Genomic DNA, 16,403 nt, shown 5'->3' on the forward strand with positions numbered 1-16,403 from the left:
AATGTTATAGGACAGCATAAATTGATCAAATTCGCTTAGTTCTGTACTAACTAGTTTCCCAAAAATAATAATTGTGTGTGTTTATATGTTCTTGTTTCTTGAGTGTGTGTTCTGCATCTGTGTAGAGTATACCGTAGCATACTTCTCTAACGTATTGTGTATTGGGTGTTGGGGGCTTTCTTTTAAGTTTTTGCTTGACGTAGCACATGATAGTATACCATGGTTATTTATTTTCCCCTCTAAGTGTTAGCTGGGTTTTTTTTTATGCCTTAGCATATGTTTCAAAAGTTTGCTCCCATTACGGATCCCAAGGGGAGTCAACTTTATTTGACCTTCCGTGGGAGCTCTTTTGTTTGAAGAAGTTATTTACAGAAGTATATTCCCGCTATGTATGTTCATTTTGTTGGTCACAGTTTTGTGGCTCGTCTGAGCCGATTGCCTCATCTTTTTTTCTATGTGTAGATTGCCACCTGACTATTTTGTTACTTGGGACGGTCGCCCAGGGGCGAGGATTGAAACTTTTTTGATTCATCCAAGTGTTTTGGATCCCATGCCTGATATAGTGATCATAAAGTTGGGTGAAAATGATATTGGAACTATGGAGCCAAATGTGCTCGTTAATCAACTATTGCAGTTATGCAGACAGTTTCTGGACCAGGGTGTCCAGTTTGTTGTGGTTGGATCGTTGCTGCCCCGGTTTTTGCCTCGGGGCTTATCACGCTCTCAGTATAGTCGCAGAGTGCGACTAGTAAATTTAGAGTTATTTCGTGTCCTGGCCAGTAGTAGCCGGATAATTTATTGCCGTCTTGAAGGTTTTAGAAGTATCATCATGGCTCCTGATGGAGTACATATAACAGTTCCCGGAAATCGGTGGCTACTGACCCGCTTTCTATCAGCTGTCCGACGCAGTTTCCAGGAGATCTGAGTTCTACATTAAGAGTTTTCTATTTCATGTTTTGAAATTTGGACATTTTCTTTAATTTGTCTCTTAATTTTTTGATGTTTTAAATAAATACTTGTATTATTACAGTTATTTGTTTGTCAAAAGTTTCGAAAGTATAATAAAATTGTAGTCGGGTGTGAGAGAGGCGCCTAGGTATTACTCTAAAAGCGCCTCCCGCACGCCCATAGGTATGCAATGTACGCAGTATTGTTTTCTATCTGTTGCTATTTATAGCTGTAAATGTTAATAGGTACGCTGATAGATTCCAGTAACTATCGCGTATTCCTCATTTCTTTGTTTATCAATTTTGCAGTATTCATAATGGTTTATTTCCAAAATATATTCTTTTGTCTGGCTTAGAATGTTCAAAACTGTTTATATTTTTAATTATTTGCTTTATTAGAACGGGCGAAAAGCGCTGTATTGAGGTCCAGGTGTGACCCCTTATGTGCCTCCCGCTCATTCCTATGTAGGAATGTAAACAAATAGTAGTCGTTATTTTCATTCATGTTGTAAGAATCAGAAAGAGCGCAAGTAGGTCCCATATAGGTATCAATGTTTGACCTCCCTATTGCACTCTCTCTCTCTATCTCTTGATTCTGTAAATCCAGTTTTCATTGTGTTGTTTTATTTATTAACATTTTGAAATATTTGTTGTTATTTATTAAATTATGAATGGCGAAGCGAGAGTGGGTTCCTCATAGGAGTCAGTATTGACCTGCCCACACCCACCCCGCCTATTCTTCTTTTCTTCTTCCCATTCGTTTAATTCTACTTAAATCCAAATGTGGCCCTAATGAAGGCTGCAGCCGTGGATCCCTTGGTACCCACTGCTGCATTTGCTTTCAAAGAAGGAAGTCTGTGTGTGATCCTATGTATATTTATTTCTGGTTCCACAATTGTTCATTTTAAATGTTCTTGTGTCATTTGACTAGCCATTGGGCTCTCCAGGTGTTAGTGATTTGTGATTTGTGTCATTCAAAGGATGTGTGTAAATATTTGCATATTCTGGTGTCACTATGACTAGCCTGTGGGCTCTCCAGAGTCCATTTATTTGAAATGTGAATTTTCCTGGTGTTGTTTTAACTAGCCAGTGGGCTCTCCAGGAAACATTTGTATTTATTATGATAATATTTATTCCTTTCTGATGTTATCCAAACTAGCCATTGGGCTCTTCAGAAGGAAAATGTTAAGTATTTATGCTATGTGTTTAGGCTTTTCTTTTTCTTCCTTTCATTTATGGCTTTCATTATGAAGTTAATTATATCTATGTACAGTTGTTTGTTGTGTATCTGGTCAGTATATAATAATTGCATTGGATTGTAGCTGCCCTGTTTTTTAATAATTTGGTTGATCAGTTTTTGTCTAAAGTATGTTAGATAAGTACAGTCTAGTATGATATGGTTCTTGCTATCTGATGCACTTTTGCATAGATAACTTGGGGAGATATTGGCTAATATTTTTCTCTTGTATGCTTCTTCTTTGTCCACCATGCATTATTAAGATATAAGTAAATATTTGCAAATTTGGTAGGATCTTTTATCCCGTGGCAGTGTTTCCAAATATTAATCCAATCAACATTGGTTATTTTGGTCTCTATATTATTGGGTTTTTAGTTTAGTTCTTCCAGCTTTGTTTCTAGGACTTTTTATTCTCCATTTGTTGCCAAATCACTGTTATTGAAAAATTTCTTAATTGTCCAGGTTATTTTATAGGTGCTCTTTGGGGGAGTTTGAAGTTGCAATTTGAGGTTTTTTCGTTTGAAGATATCTTGGTATAGTTTTGTATTCTTTGGTATGTGGTATTGGCTGGTGACTTAGGCTAACGTTACTCTATGATGTCTCCCGAGCTTTTCGGTCTTCGGTAGGCTACTATGTGTTTGATGGGAGAATTAACAGTGTATCAAACGATCCATGATGAGCCAATATTATCTGGATGGTTTGACCTACTTTTGATTTTCTGGATGGTATTTAAAATGTTTCCTTTATTTTCTATTTTTAATGAGGTTAATGGTTTTGTTTTTCTTTTCCCTTTTTATTTTGGTGCAAGTGTAGCGGCTTTCATTGTGGGTTCCATGTCAGATCTTTGTCGTGGTCACGTTTCATCAAGTACTCATTCAACTTATCAGACCTTATATTAGAAGATTTCACCGTCGGTCGGAGCGAATTCTGTGTATTTAACAGTGTATGGTTGTACGGGATACCCTGAATTCCAGTTGGACCGAAGAACGTTTATGTGGTCCGAGGCAGAGTTTTGTCGTGGATTTTACAGAATGATGTAAGTCGTTTGCTTCTGATTTAAAGTCGTCCAGGTTTTCTCTTAAATGTTGCCAGTTCATATCTATGTAACAACTGATAAAGTGTAACCCTCAACCATGACAAACGTTTCCCCTACAGCCGTCCGAAAATAATATTATGATATGATGGGACCATCTTTATAACCATGTCGGGTCCAGTGATTTGGAGGTAGTCCTTTTCATTGAAAAAAAAGTTTTAAGTCTTCATATCAAACAGTTCATTTCAAGAATTCACCAGTGTTCATTTTAAAAATACCCCATGTTTCACCCATCCCCACATTCCCACCCAACAAAATCCAATTGCTTGGTGTGTGGAAATTTTAAGTTCAAAAAGTAAGTTACTCTAGGTCTCATGATTGTTCTGTCAAACATGATGTTTCCTCATGTTTCGCTTTCTCCCCTTTTCTCACCTTTATGTAATTTATAATTGCGTCATTACTAGGTTAAAGTTATTGCTAGGTCTCAGTTCCTGTGTTAGAGCATTCGCCTCGGATGCCAGATGTTGCGGGTTCGAACCCCGGCTGAGTCATAGGAAAGACTTCTAAAATGGTACTGACAGCCACTTCGATAGGCGCTCAGCATTAAGAGGTTAGTGTTAGGACTGGTCGGCCTGGTGTCAGGATAATGTGACTGGGTGGGACATCATATTACAAGTCTGCGGTATGATGCCCTGGTGCTAGACACCACTATAAACTGCCCCACTGTAGACATCGTGGCGAGATGACTAAAAAATTGTTACAGCTACATTAAAAATCTAAATTACACACACAGTTTTGTTCTCTTGTTTTTATATACAACTACGAAATTTTAAATACTAAATTGTTGTTATCGAGCATCAGGTAAACTGCCCTTTAACTTCAGAGTGCCACTCTTCGTTTTAACCCTGTGATAGTTGTAAGATCAAATTCCTATTTATCCACAAGGGCAGTCTTTCAGACCATATGGACATACCATTGATAGATCTTGGTATATTATACTTCACATTACATTGAAATCCATGGTCATACAAATGCTATTCTTAACAATTTACACCATGAAATTTATTCCAGTGTTATTTGCGAGTAAATGTTATTAGAAAAATTTGTATCAGAGACGGAGAAGAATATAACAAATGATGAATGCGTTTTTATTAAGCGTGGGACGATTTCTTGCTTGAAAAGCAATAATAAATACGGGTTATGCAATAAATATAACTATTCTTAAAGAATCGTACATTATAACACATTACAGGTGATAATCCTACGTGTAGTTCAATATGGGTTTCAACATAGAACTGGAGAAGAAAGAAATACAGTATGCACACTTAAGACCTATATGATAATAGGCGATGAATTATAAGGCCATGAACATGTCTAGACTCGTTGGACCGGGGATAAATATCTAAATTTAGAAATGGAAGTAGTCTAACAGAACTTTCTAAATTTAGACCATTAGGAATCCTGTCGCTGAGACGATAGGCAATACATTTTAAGTCTAAAAACATTCCTAGACTCGTTGGACCCAGATTAGGCCTCTAATTTAAAAATGGAAATACAGTAACATTTCTTTCTAAATTTAGACCTAGTTAGGAATCCTTTCCCTCGGTATTAATCTGGGTTGGTAAACAGTCGCTTCAGTATTTCTCTCAATTACAGTGGCGAAAAAGTAAGTATAACTCTTTTCCGCGTAGTTCCTACCGTAACATGCCACTACAATTTCTCAACATATTTCATGATTTAGATTTGTACTACCCACACTAAACTCGGTCCAAATGTGTTTAACCACGCTTTGTATACGGTACTTTGTATTCAGTATTCTGGCAACAAGTTGTAGTCTCGTCGGGGTAAAATTTAACATAAATTTGCTGAACAGATAGGAAAGTTACCTTTTATAAATTTCACTTGAAATTTAATATCCATAAGCAAAGTAAAAAATAATGTAAATGAATGGTGATTTTATTACTTATGGTATGGCAAAATAATCATAAAACCATAACGAATAGTGTATTAAAACATAATTTTCACACACATAATTTATAATATTTTCATGCAAACTCAAAGAGTATCTTATCATTACCTACATTGATCATAAGACTTGTTTTGGTGTCTTTTTTAATATTCATCCTTAAAAGTTAGACTCACCACGTCTTGTTTACTGTCTTTCAGTTATCTTAAAGTAAAAGAAACCATGTCTCGTTTTACTAGCATTAATATAATTTTACATTAAAAGCATTCAACACCACGCTCATTCATAATGGGCAATTACTTGTCAAGCCGGTAATTCTCTAATTATTAAAAACTCATACTTACAATATATATATATATATATATAAATTGTTCTAATTTTAAAATGCGGATTTTAAAGGTTACATAGTAAGTTTGTGATAGTATATTGTGTGCGACTGCATTGCATTGCGATACATTTGGAGCATATATTTTGAAAATCATCGTTCTTGATAAAAATTAATCTTACCTTCAAAATGTGTTTCCGATGTCTATTGTTCGTTATATAGACAGCAATTTCTTACCTAGCTGAATAAATTCAAGATTCACCTGTGTCTGTTTGCATTGCAACCGTCAACAACAACCAACCCACCCTCTATAACAAAGGGAAGAAAAAAAAAGGATTTTCGGTATGTTTTGTTTTAAAGCTCAACAGTAAGTTCGTCAGACACAATGACTGCCGTGTCACAGATTTTTTTAACCTGTTTTCATGTTTATAGTATTTGTTAATGTGCCGTTGGTGCGTTAAGTGCTCGCTCGTTTGTATATGTATCCCATAAATACCTCACATTTCATTATCTTATCAAACTTGAGAAAATTGAGTAACACCTTTTGAATCATCATGTTCAAAACTGGTGGTGATAGGCTACAAATTACAAGGTCAAAGATATACTTCTTGATTTCTCTCATGATAATAAAATCTAAATTTAGACTTGGAAATTTCCTAACTTTCTACTCTGTGAAATTAAAATCTCGTGAATATGGTCCGGAGTTGCAGCAACAAAAACAAAAGAAAACAAAAAAACAAAAGAAAACAACAACAACAAAAAACCCAACATACAAACAACATAAAACAAAACCAGTACATACTTAGCTAGAACATATAAATAAAAATTACCTTATGTTTCAAACATGGAAATTAATCTCTGACAATCAATGAAACATAAATCTGACAAGACGCCGATCGCGTCTCTTTGAAGTTGTCGCCTTTATTCCTTGATAACAACGACAAACCCACTGTGATGAGTTGCATTTAGATTAAGGTCAGATAGTTTACAAAAAGATAAAAATGGAATTAACTACGACATATTAGGTCAACCCAATCCTACTGCTTTCTTAAGTCACGTATACGATCGTCCTATGAAAAATAGGTGAATTTACGAAAAGGTTGTGGTAAGCGTGTTGTGCCGAAGAGAGAGTTTAATCTTCTAAACTTCGATTCATGAACAAGCTTGGTATATGCTAAAATGAAGACTTTCTTTTCCTACATTAATGTGTGATATGTCTCATTGTGGTACCAAAAATGATATAAAAATGATATATTTTGACTAGTGGTTTCTATACTCATTAAAATATCACATGTATTCGATATTAACATAGGAAAAGAGAATAATCATCTCTGTCTCTGTCTATCTCTCTCTCTCTCTCTCTCTCTCTCTCTCTTCTGCGCACCTAAGATTTCCGTCTCCAATAGTGAAGCAAAACGCTTACCAAATTCGACAGATTGACGAAAATAAAATACAGCACTGCTTAATCATAGATGTTAAAAACGTTAAAATTAAAATAAAAAACGTAAAAAAAACGCATTTTTTTCTCAATAAATAAAAAACGAAAAAAAAAAAAAAACGTTCCAGTAGTTTTTAGGCAACACAAAAATCAATATTTTACTTATTTACACGCTACATACCAGTTTTAAAGTTTCAGTGATACAAATATGAAAAAATGTCAAAAGTTTTAAACCGTAGTCCAGATAACATTGACATTTTTTTCACTCAATGTCGTTATCACCATCAGACTGATCTGACCACTCTATGGTTTCCTCCATATAATAACCTGTATGGCCGATGATAAAAAAATGGAAGTACCAAATTTAAAAAACGCAAAAAAAAATAAACGTAAAAAAGACGCGTTTTTCGAGGTAAAATAAAAAACGAAAAAAAACTTTTTATCATCTATGCCATTTGAAAAGAGGCAGTTATCACTAGAATATTCTGTTCAAAATAATATTAATTTTGGGCAAGTTGACACGTTGAGTAGCTGACGATATTGTACGTGTGGGACAAGTTCTTGCAAAATTGGAAACTTGGATTAAGATGCAGAATTTTTAAGGTATACATTTTCATCTATTATATAATGTATTTATTTGTATGATTCTTAAACATACATAGTAAATAGGATTTTCTGGGTTACATATTTAAGAAGGTCATGGAGTGGGTCTTCATGTTGACTTTTAGAAATCATATCTTCATATGCCTTTCGAGTCGAAATGTAAGATATTTTTGTCCACTTAATTAAAGTACGATTGTTCTTTCTTGATACAAAATGGATTTTTAACCCAAAATAGCACGTGATCCAGTGTTTACAGCAATGACGTATCGCTGCGCAGAATTGGCCGACATGGTGATATATGTGTGTGTGTGTGTGTGTGTGTGTGTTTGATGTGATGTGATTTGGATTGTAACGTAGCTTTAACAATTTTTCAGTCATATCGCTACGATGTCTGCAATGTGGCAGTTTATAGTGATGTCTAGCAATGGGGCATCATGCCCAAGACATGTATGATGTCCCACCCAGTCATTTATTCTGACACCAGGCGAACCAGTCCTAACACTAACCTCTTAATGCTGAGCGCCAAGTGAGGCAGCTGTTAGTGCCATTTTTGTGAGTCTTTGATTGGACTCGGTCGGGGATCGAACCCACGACCTACTGTTGCAGAATAGAAACCGAGTGGGTTTTTGGACTAAATGAATAAGACAAACACAATGTGAGAAAGATGGAAATTTATGAAATGAATTAATAAAAGATGTATGCTTCTATACCCCTTGTACAGTCGCACGATTCCTTGGGTTGGCCCACACTCTTATCGGCCGCTCGCACCCTTTATGGATCCACCACATGTACAGCCATACGTAGACACGTACAGACAGCATACAGCACCCTTCTGAATTAGCTACGTCTACGTCCTTGGCACAGATATACGTACATACATACATACATACATACATACGTACGTATTGAAAGCACGCAGCCTTAAATACTCTGGAACCTCCAGACAGCTCTAAACAGCTTGATATAGCTCTAGACATCTCTAGTAAATTAAAGTCAGCTCTAGTCATAGTCACAGTCACAATCACAGTGACAGTCACAATCAGCTACAATAAAACCAAATTGGTCATAATAATAGTTTCTGTAAAATCTCTAAATATATGCTAATACATTAACCTCTAATAGTGACTTGTAATTCAAAGTTCAAATCCGCGTTGTAATAAATGTATTATTACGCGATAAGACATTACAAACCGAATAAGCTTCGCATATCAAATGAAATGTAAATTTAACACTTACCCCTATGGCTGGAGAGCAATGGAGAGCGTACACTCCTTGACGTGATCCAAAACGACCAGTGTCGGTTTGAGAAATTGATCTTACTTAAATCAATAGGAGAGTGAGCAAAAGTCAGGGTAAAATATCCGTGCATATCATGTTATTAATGTCCCTTCCTCGGCAGTAACTTCCGGCGAGGTACATGTTAATACAGTCGCTTACCTAGGAAAACACTTACCGGTATTCACCCTAGATAAAATATTCAAATAGTTCTAAGGCAAAAGCAAGTTATTTTTTGCCTAATTCTGTGACACCTACCGCATCCGAGGCGAACGCTCTAACCACTAGGTCACCGGAGCAGTATATATATATATATATATATATATATATATATATATATATATATATATATATATACATACGTTTTTATGTTGCGCATTGTGGTTATATATGTGCATAATTAAATACTATTAAATATTATGTAAGAAGTTACAAAAATTCATTTTGCAAGTGTTCTTTACGTTGCGTTTTACATCAAACGATTTTGTTCCGTACCCAGTTTTGTCATATATCAATATATCAGTTTGTGTCATAAACTGCTCGATAACTCACATGCCCAATGCGTGTGGCCGGAGATTTCAGCACCAAAATACATTGCTGTTATTTAAGATTACGAACAATTTGACAGAGACAATAGTTATTTGTAATGTCGGTCATATATGCATAATGATACAATTACAGTTCAATATTACAATGATCTGGAGCTCCAAATTACAAATAAAGTTAACACAGGGAGGTGAAAAAGGGAACGAAAATATAGAAATATGTTGAAGATGAAACAGAACTAGCATTATATAACTATGTAGTCGTGATTTTCCATATAGGTACAAAAAATAAATAAAATAAAATAAAATAATAAGTGCACATTTGATTTCTTCTGTGGAATGCAGAAAAGACGTATTGTGCAAGTTGAGATATGATGCCATGTTTCCTTGACTTCATCAGAGAATAGAAGATTTCTTCACATGGGACCGCTTCGGTGGCCTAGTGGTTAGAGCGTCCTCCTCGGATGTGGAAGGTCGTGGGTTCGAAACCCAATGAAATATAAAAATGGTACTAACATCTGCCTCGCTTGGCGCTCAGCATTAACAGCATAAAGAGGTTAGTGTTAGGACTAGCCGGTCTGGTGTCAGGATAATGTTACTGGGTGGGACATCATGCTACATGTCTGCGGCATGATGCCCCAGTGCTATACATCACTATAAATTGCTACACTGCATACGTTGTAGCAATATGACTTACAAATTGCTAAAGCTACATTAGAAATCGTAATCACACACACACACACACACACACTTACATGGATGCTTTTTTTCTAAAAACAATTTGTGTGAATCTGTTTCTAAGATCTACATAAAAATGACATTGTGAAACAAAGTGGTATTCATCATCTATTTGTCTTTTGTCACTTGTACGTTGATGGGGTGTGTGTGCCATTTTGACGTCCTTCCTCTATAGCTAAGTTATGAGCGAAACAACGGAGTCTACTTTTGTCACTTGTACGTTGATGGGGTGTGTGTGCCATTTTGACGTCCTTCCTCTATAGCTAAGTTATGAGCGAAACAACGGAGTCTACTTAATGCATTGTGTAGATGGGTAAGTAATTTATTAGTTGTATAAAACTGAACGTGAAAAGTGTCATACATATTACAATAGTGATATGCCTTGTGTGATTTATTTAAGGCTGAGTTCTAGTCCTGAATTAAAATTAAATCGTCCTTTAGACAATATCTATAAATCAACAAAACTCCTTTTTTTTTGTTTCTCCTACATCATGTGCAAATCAGCTATAGCTGAATCCATATCTGAATAGTATGGCTTTGACTTTCGAAACCCATGTAAATTTACATTTTGTCAGCATAATAATTACAACAGGAAAAGGAAAAAAATATCTACTATTTAGATTTCGATATTTCCCAAGAATTTGCTGGGATATTAAAAAATAAGAACAGAAATGGAGACAATATACAATACCAAGAGGACATGTTACCAAGGACAACGTCAAAATTAAAGCTGTCCTTGGATATAGTATAGATGACGATATCACAGTCAAAATGAATGGCCTATATTGGTGAACACTAACTAACAGATATTTTTAAGGTGAACAACACGTGTCCGTTCAATTTTGCAGCTAACATCAGCCGGCACTATGCAGGATCTTTCGAAGTATCATGATAAAGATTTCAAGCCAATAGCCAATTTTCGTTTGCTATAAATTATGACTTCAGAATCATTCATTTTATGTATTGTACTGATTTACATACTTCTAAAAAACAAGACAAGAATATAAACAACCAAACGATTGTAATGAAAAAGGAATAATACAGTTCTGATTATATGAGTTCTCTTTTAACGCACTGCTAACAAAACTGAATAGTATTTAAACGAGAAGGAGATTAATTAAATGTATAACATAAAGTAGCTAGAAAACATTTTAATGCGTACATAAATTGATTTATATATTCTGTATCCAATGAATTTCCTGAAGATTATGTTCCAACAGTATTAATCCTTTTCTTACTCTGGAAATGTTTGATACAAACGAAGATAACACAATTGCTTTCCAATATACGAACTAGAAGAAATACAGCCACAATACAAAGCATTTACAAAATGTTACATGAAAAAGAAAACCAGAATTAGAACAGAACACCAATCATACGAAGTAGAACGTTTCAAAGAGAATAAGAAGGAAGCATAGAGCAGCATTTTCAATTAATACAGGAATACAACGATAAGTCATTTGTATTCTGGAAGATGAATAAGAACATTTACAAATCTTTGGAATAAAATAGTGGAAACTACAGAATATGTAATGTTGACATCTGCGCGGGAAAATTACACGAGGAAAATTTGTTGGTATTGGCATTAATATTTTTGTAGAAAATATGATTATTGGTGTTTAATGTTTTCCTAAAATTTTGAGTGCCTTTGTGATTTTCGGAAACTTTAAAATGGTGGCGGTTCAAATGTTTATTGGTAGAAAACAATAGCAATGATGGAGGACTAGTGAGTTTTTCTTTTTAAATGATAGTAGATCGTATGTTAAAACCTCTTAAAACTAGAGGATCACATGATGTTTTGGGTATTTTGTGTAAATGATTGAAACTGGTTAGAACAGGCCTAGGATTTGTAATAAAACTTTCAGTGATAGCGGAATGGCTGGGTAGCATTGTTTAGAATTCTGAAAATTTTGGAAATTGTTTGGCTAAAAACTCTTAATGAAATTTCAAGAGTGAGTGGACTATGATTTCTTTTAGTTATATGTGGCAGAAAAATGGCGGAGGGTCATATTTTAATAACTGCGGAGTCACATGTTTCGTCCTGCAAACAATGTAAAACAAAACAATTCTTCAGTTGCAAACATGAAAGTGTGATTATAGGTTAAGACTTTTATTCTCTTTTATTTTTGTTATTAGCAGAATTTTTTGATCCCACCATTGTGTTATTCGTACAATGGTTGGTTTAGCTATATTATAAATGTCCAAATATATATTAATGTTTTCTTCGTAACATAATCTGATAGCCATCTCAAAATTTGTATCCATGGCAGTCTTGAAGAAACATATCCTGTTTCATTTCGTTAATACATTTCTTGTTCTCAGATCGAGTACCCCGTTGATTAGCTATCTCACATGTACTCATGTGATATAAAAAATTTACCAGTCTGTCGACGATGTCTCCTGATTTTTTTTACTGAAGTATGCAAACTGTACAATCCAAATATAACTTTCTCTTTAAAATGGTTCCAAGAGACCATGTTTAAGACCTGACTAGAATAGAATTTGTTTGTTTCATGCAAATATGCGCAGTTTCAATGTTGTTTACCTCTGTTATTCAAGTTAATCAAAGCACTATCTACCCAAATTGTACTTCTTCCCAAGGATGCTTGTAAAATGACAATTGCAGACGAAATTACTGAAAAACTTCCGGGCATCTGAGATTAATTTTATCTATGAATGTGAAATTCACCGTTTTCCGACAAATTTCTATTGTACATTTACTGGACCCTTGCATTATAGTAGATATGATAAACTCTGTATAAATATTTCATGTCTTTCTTTTCCACAGAAATGGGCAATTAAATACAACGACCTCTCTTCCCGGTAATTGAACGAAACATACCTATAAATAACTGATTCTTATTAGTTATACTATTTACTACTGATCTGTTATGGCTTCGATGAATAAAGGGTGGCAGAAAGTACCACGAACTGATGGTGTGCAGGAATATTTCTTGATCGGTGAATTTATTCAGTCCGATAACTGGGAAGCATCTTCTCCAGATGTCTTCATAAATAAGTACCCGTATCGTAAGGATTGTATTGAATTCTGGGGGAACATATATGAAAGAGTTATCAAGAATGAAATACATGTGACTGAAATTACACATGGGACATCATGCAAAAACATGTTTTCTATCATAAAGGATGGTGGATTTAGACCGGGCACAAAATATATTTCTGGCATTGGAAACATGGACTTAGTATGGTTTGGACTAAAGATCGGGGAAACAGAAATAGATTGTGTGAAGGAGAACTACATAAGGAGCGCTCAAGATCTACTGCAGCATGGATTTTCAGTGAGTACAGTTGATACGGTAGCTTCTCATTTCGCTATTACAGCTCCTTTCCAGCCCATGTCCAGGTATGGAAATTTTAAATTTACCCTCAGCATCCAAGAAGTACTCCGTGAATACCATACGCAGTTCTGCGCAGGTCCATTTGGTAACGGTAGGCTAGAGATGAGAAAGCTCGGGACATTTGCATATAAACAGGAAACTATGCACGCGATTCTTGTCTGTCCACCAGGCAACTACAGCTCTGTCCAGTGTCCACAGCTGTCAGATGACCCTATCATTCAACCAGATGAGAACTTTGGAACATGGATATGGAGGCCACATTCTACTTTAGACCAGGGAGTTTCCTTTACATCATCAGGCCAAGTATCAACATTTTATAAAAGATGGGAACATGTCGTTTTTGCATTTTACGTACCTGAGGGACGTTGCCTACACATTGATAATCTGAATGATCATCTGTCGCTGTGTCTTGCGCTAAATAAGAAACGTGAAGTTTCCGGTGTAAATGCAGCCATAGATACGATGCTTGAATTGATGGCACTCGATCAGCACTTTATCAGAGAATCACTGGCTAATATTCTGATGCGCATGATACGTGGCTATGTTGACAAAATTCATCTATATGAGAAAACAATAGCTTCAGGATTAAAAAAGGAAGACTTTATCATTAATCTAGAAAGGGTTATACAGAAGTTTAGAGACCTAGGCTTAAACTGTTCGCCGCTCATGGGTTTGATAGCCTAGTTGCAGGACTTAAACATTTACCATATTTCATCTAAAATCTCCAGAAATAATACCGGCATTCAGCTGATGCAATGGCAGCATGGTAATTCATTCATCACATGCGAGGCGCAGATTATGAAAGTCGATTAAATAGTGTGGAATAATAAACATCTGTGGAATTTTACCAAGCTAGTAAGATACGGCAAAAGAAAAATTACGTTTCCTATTGTACTGGTTTTAGAATTATGGTAGGCAAGTGTGTTTTTTTTACCGTTGTGGAAAAAAATGCTAAGGTCGGCTATGAGAAACAAGGACCGTTGGCCGACCCGAAACATGTTTTTCTTTTATCCAGGTATTAATATTTAATTTGAATTGTTATTTTTGTCTCCATCATTATGTGTTCTGAATAATTGTATTAAATACTTGACCTTGTCCAAAATCACAGTCGCTAGGTTCACGTGGTTTTTGCATTCTACGTACCTGAGGGACGTTGCCTACACATTGATAATCTGAATGAGCATCTGTCGCTGTGTCTTGCGCTAAATAAGTATCATCATGTTTCCGGTGTAAATGCAGCCACATATACGATGCTTGAATTGATGGCACTCTATCAGCACTTTATCAGAGAATCACTGGCTAATATTCTGATACGCATGATACGTGGCTATGTTGACGAAATTCATCTATATCAGAAAATAATAGCTTCGGGTTTAAATAAGGAAGACTTTATTATTAATCTAGAAAGGGTTGTATAGAAATTTAGAGACCTAGGCTTAAAGTGTTCGCCGCTCATGGTTTTGATGATCTAGTTGCAGGACTTACAAATTTACCACATTTCATCTAAAATCTCCAGAAACAATACCTGCATTCAGCTGATGCAATGACAGCAGAGTAATTCATTCATCACGTGCTAGGTGCAGAGTAAGAAAGTCGATTAAATAGTGTGGAATAATAAACATTTGTGTAATTTTACCAAACTAGTAAGATAAGGCAAAAACAAATTGCGCTTCCTATTGCACTTCTTTTAGAATTATGGTAAGCAAGTGGTTTTTTTACCGTTGTGGAAAAAATGCTAAGGTCGGCAATGAGAAACAAGGACCGTAGGCCGACCCGAAATGAATAATTATATTAAATTCACGACCTTGTCCAAAATCACGATCACTATGGTCTTGACTAGGAATAGTGATGCTATTTTTATCTTGCAAACAAATAGTTAATATATTTCTATGAGTGTGGGTTAAATATTAGTATCATTATCAATAGAGGTAAATATGTTTATCTTGGTCTGGCTCTAGGATATTGAAATCCAAAAATTCCTTGCATATTGATGTTTACCATATTCTTTATTATAAATATTGTAACAGAATTTATCTTGTTGAGAACTTATAAAGTGCTCGAATGGAAGTTACATCAAGTCATAGTATTTCCATAAAATGCTAATTGTGACTTTAATCAAATAAATGGTTTATATTCTTGTTTAACTGATGAATTACTCATTCTTGCTGTAACATCTTTAGGCAGAATCAATTGTGCTCAGTATTTGATTTGGTTGGAATTATTTATTTAAAATATAAGTCTCTGGAAATACAAAGTGCTCTTTAACAATATTCTTGGACAGAAACATTAACTTGGAATCATAATGAATTTAGATAAGGACATCTTGGATTATATTATTGTGATTCCTCAAAAGACTGTTGGAACATCTCAGCATCGTAGGCCAAAACATGGAAATCAATACACTCAGCGTAGGATCTTATTTCGATCACCATGGGAATTTGATTACAACTTTATTTCACCAGGGCTGGTCATAGCACTTTTGGACTATTTGTGATTTAACTTTCAGTACTGTAGTTGCTTTTCAAATTTTCACTTTGTATTCTAAGGAAATAAATTATTTGTTGAATTTGACACTTGTTGGTTTTCGTTCTTTTTTATTACTTTTTTATAACCACAAAGTATTAATAGGCCTAAGGGTACAATTTTGCACACACACACACACACACACACACACACATATATATGCATATATATATATATATATATATATATATATATATATATATATATATATATATATATATATATATATATATATATATATATATATATATTAATATAATGTTTTCTTTATAGATAGTTTAAAGAACCTCCTAAAAATATTTTCTGATTGAATCAAGAAGGGAAAGGTTTCAAGTTACTGAAGGACAGAAAACAAAATTGCGAATTCAACAAAATGGAACCAACACATGAAATGGTAGACCCGTAAAGAAAATA

General features: G+C 34.9%; 1 protein-coding gene across 1 annotated transcript; it reads left to right on the forward strand.

Annotated features, from left to right (window-relative positions):
• Positions 1-2,825: 2,825 nt before the first annotated feature.
• Positions 2,826-16,037, forward strand: LOC149796532 (uncharacterized). The gene is made up of 2 exons (XM_089961224.1): positions 2,826-3,220; positions 12,896-16,037. The coding sequence occupies exon 2, from the start codon at positions 12,999-13,001 to the stop codon at positions 14,148-14,150; it is 1,152 nt and encodes a 383-aa protein (XP_089817350.1). The 5' UTR covers positions 2,826-3,220; positions 12,896-12,998; the 3' UTR covers positions 14,151-16,037.
• Positions 16,038-16,403: the final 366 nt, after the last annotated feature.

The sequence above is a fragment of the Sinohyriopsis cumingii genome, chromosome 6 (genome assembly GCF_028554795.1).
Source record: "Sinohyriopsis cumingii isolate HCF-2022 chromosome 6, ASM2855479v2, whole genome shotgun sequence".
Taxonomy (NCBI): domain Eukaryota; kingdom Metazoa; phylum Mollusca; class Bivalvia; order Unionida; family Unionidae; genus Sinohyriopsis; species Sinohyriopsis cumingii.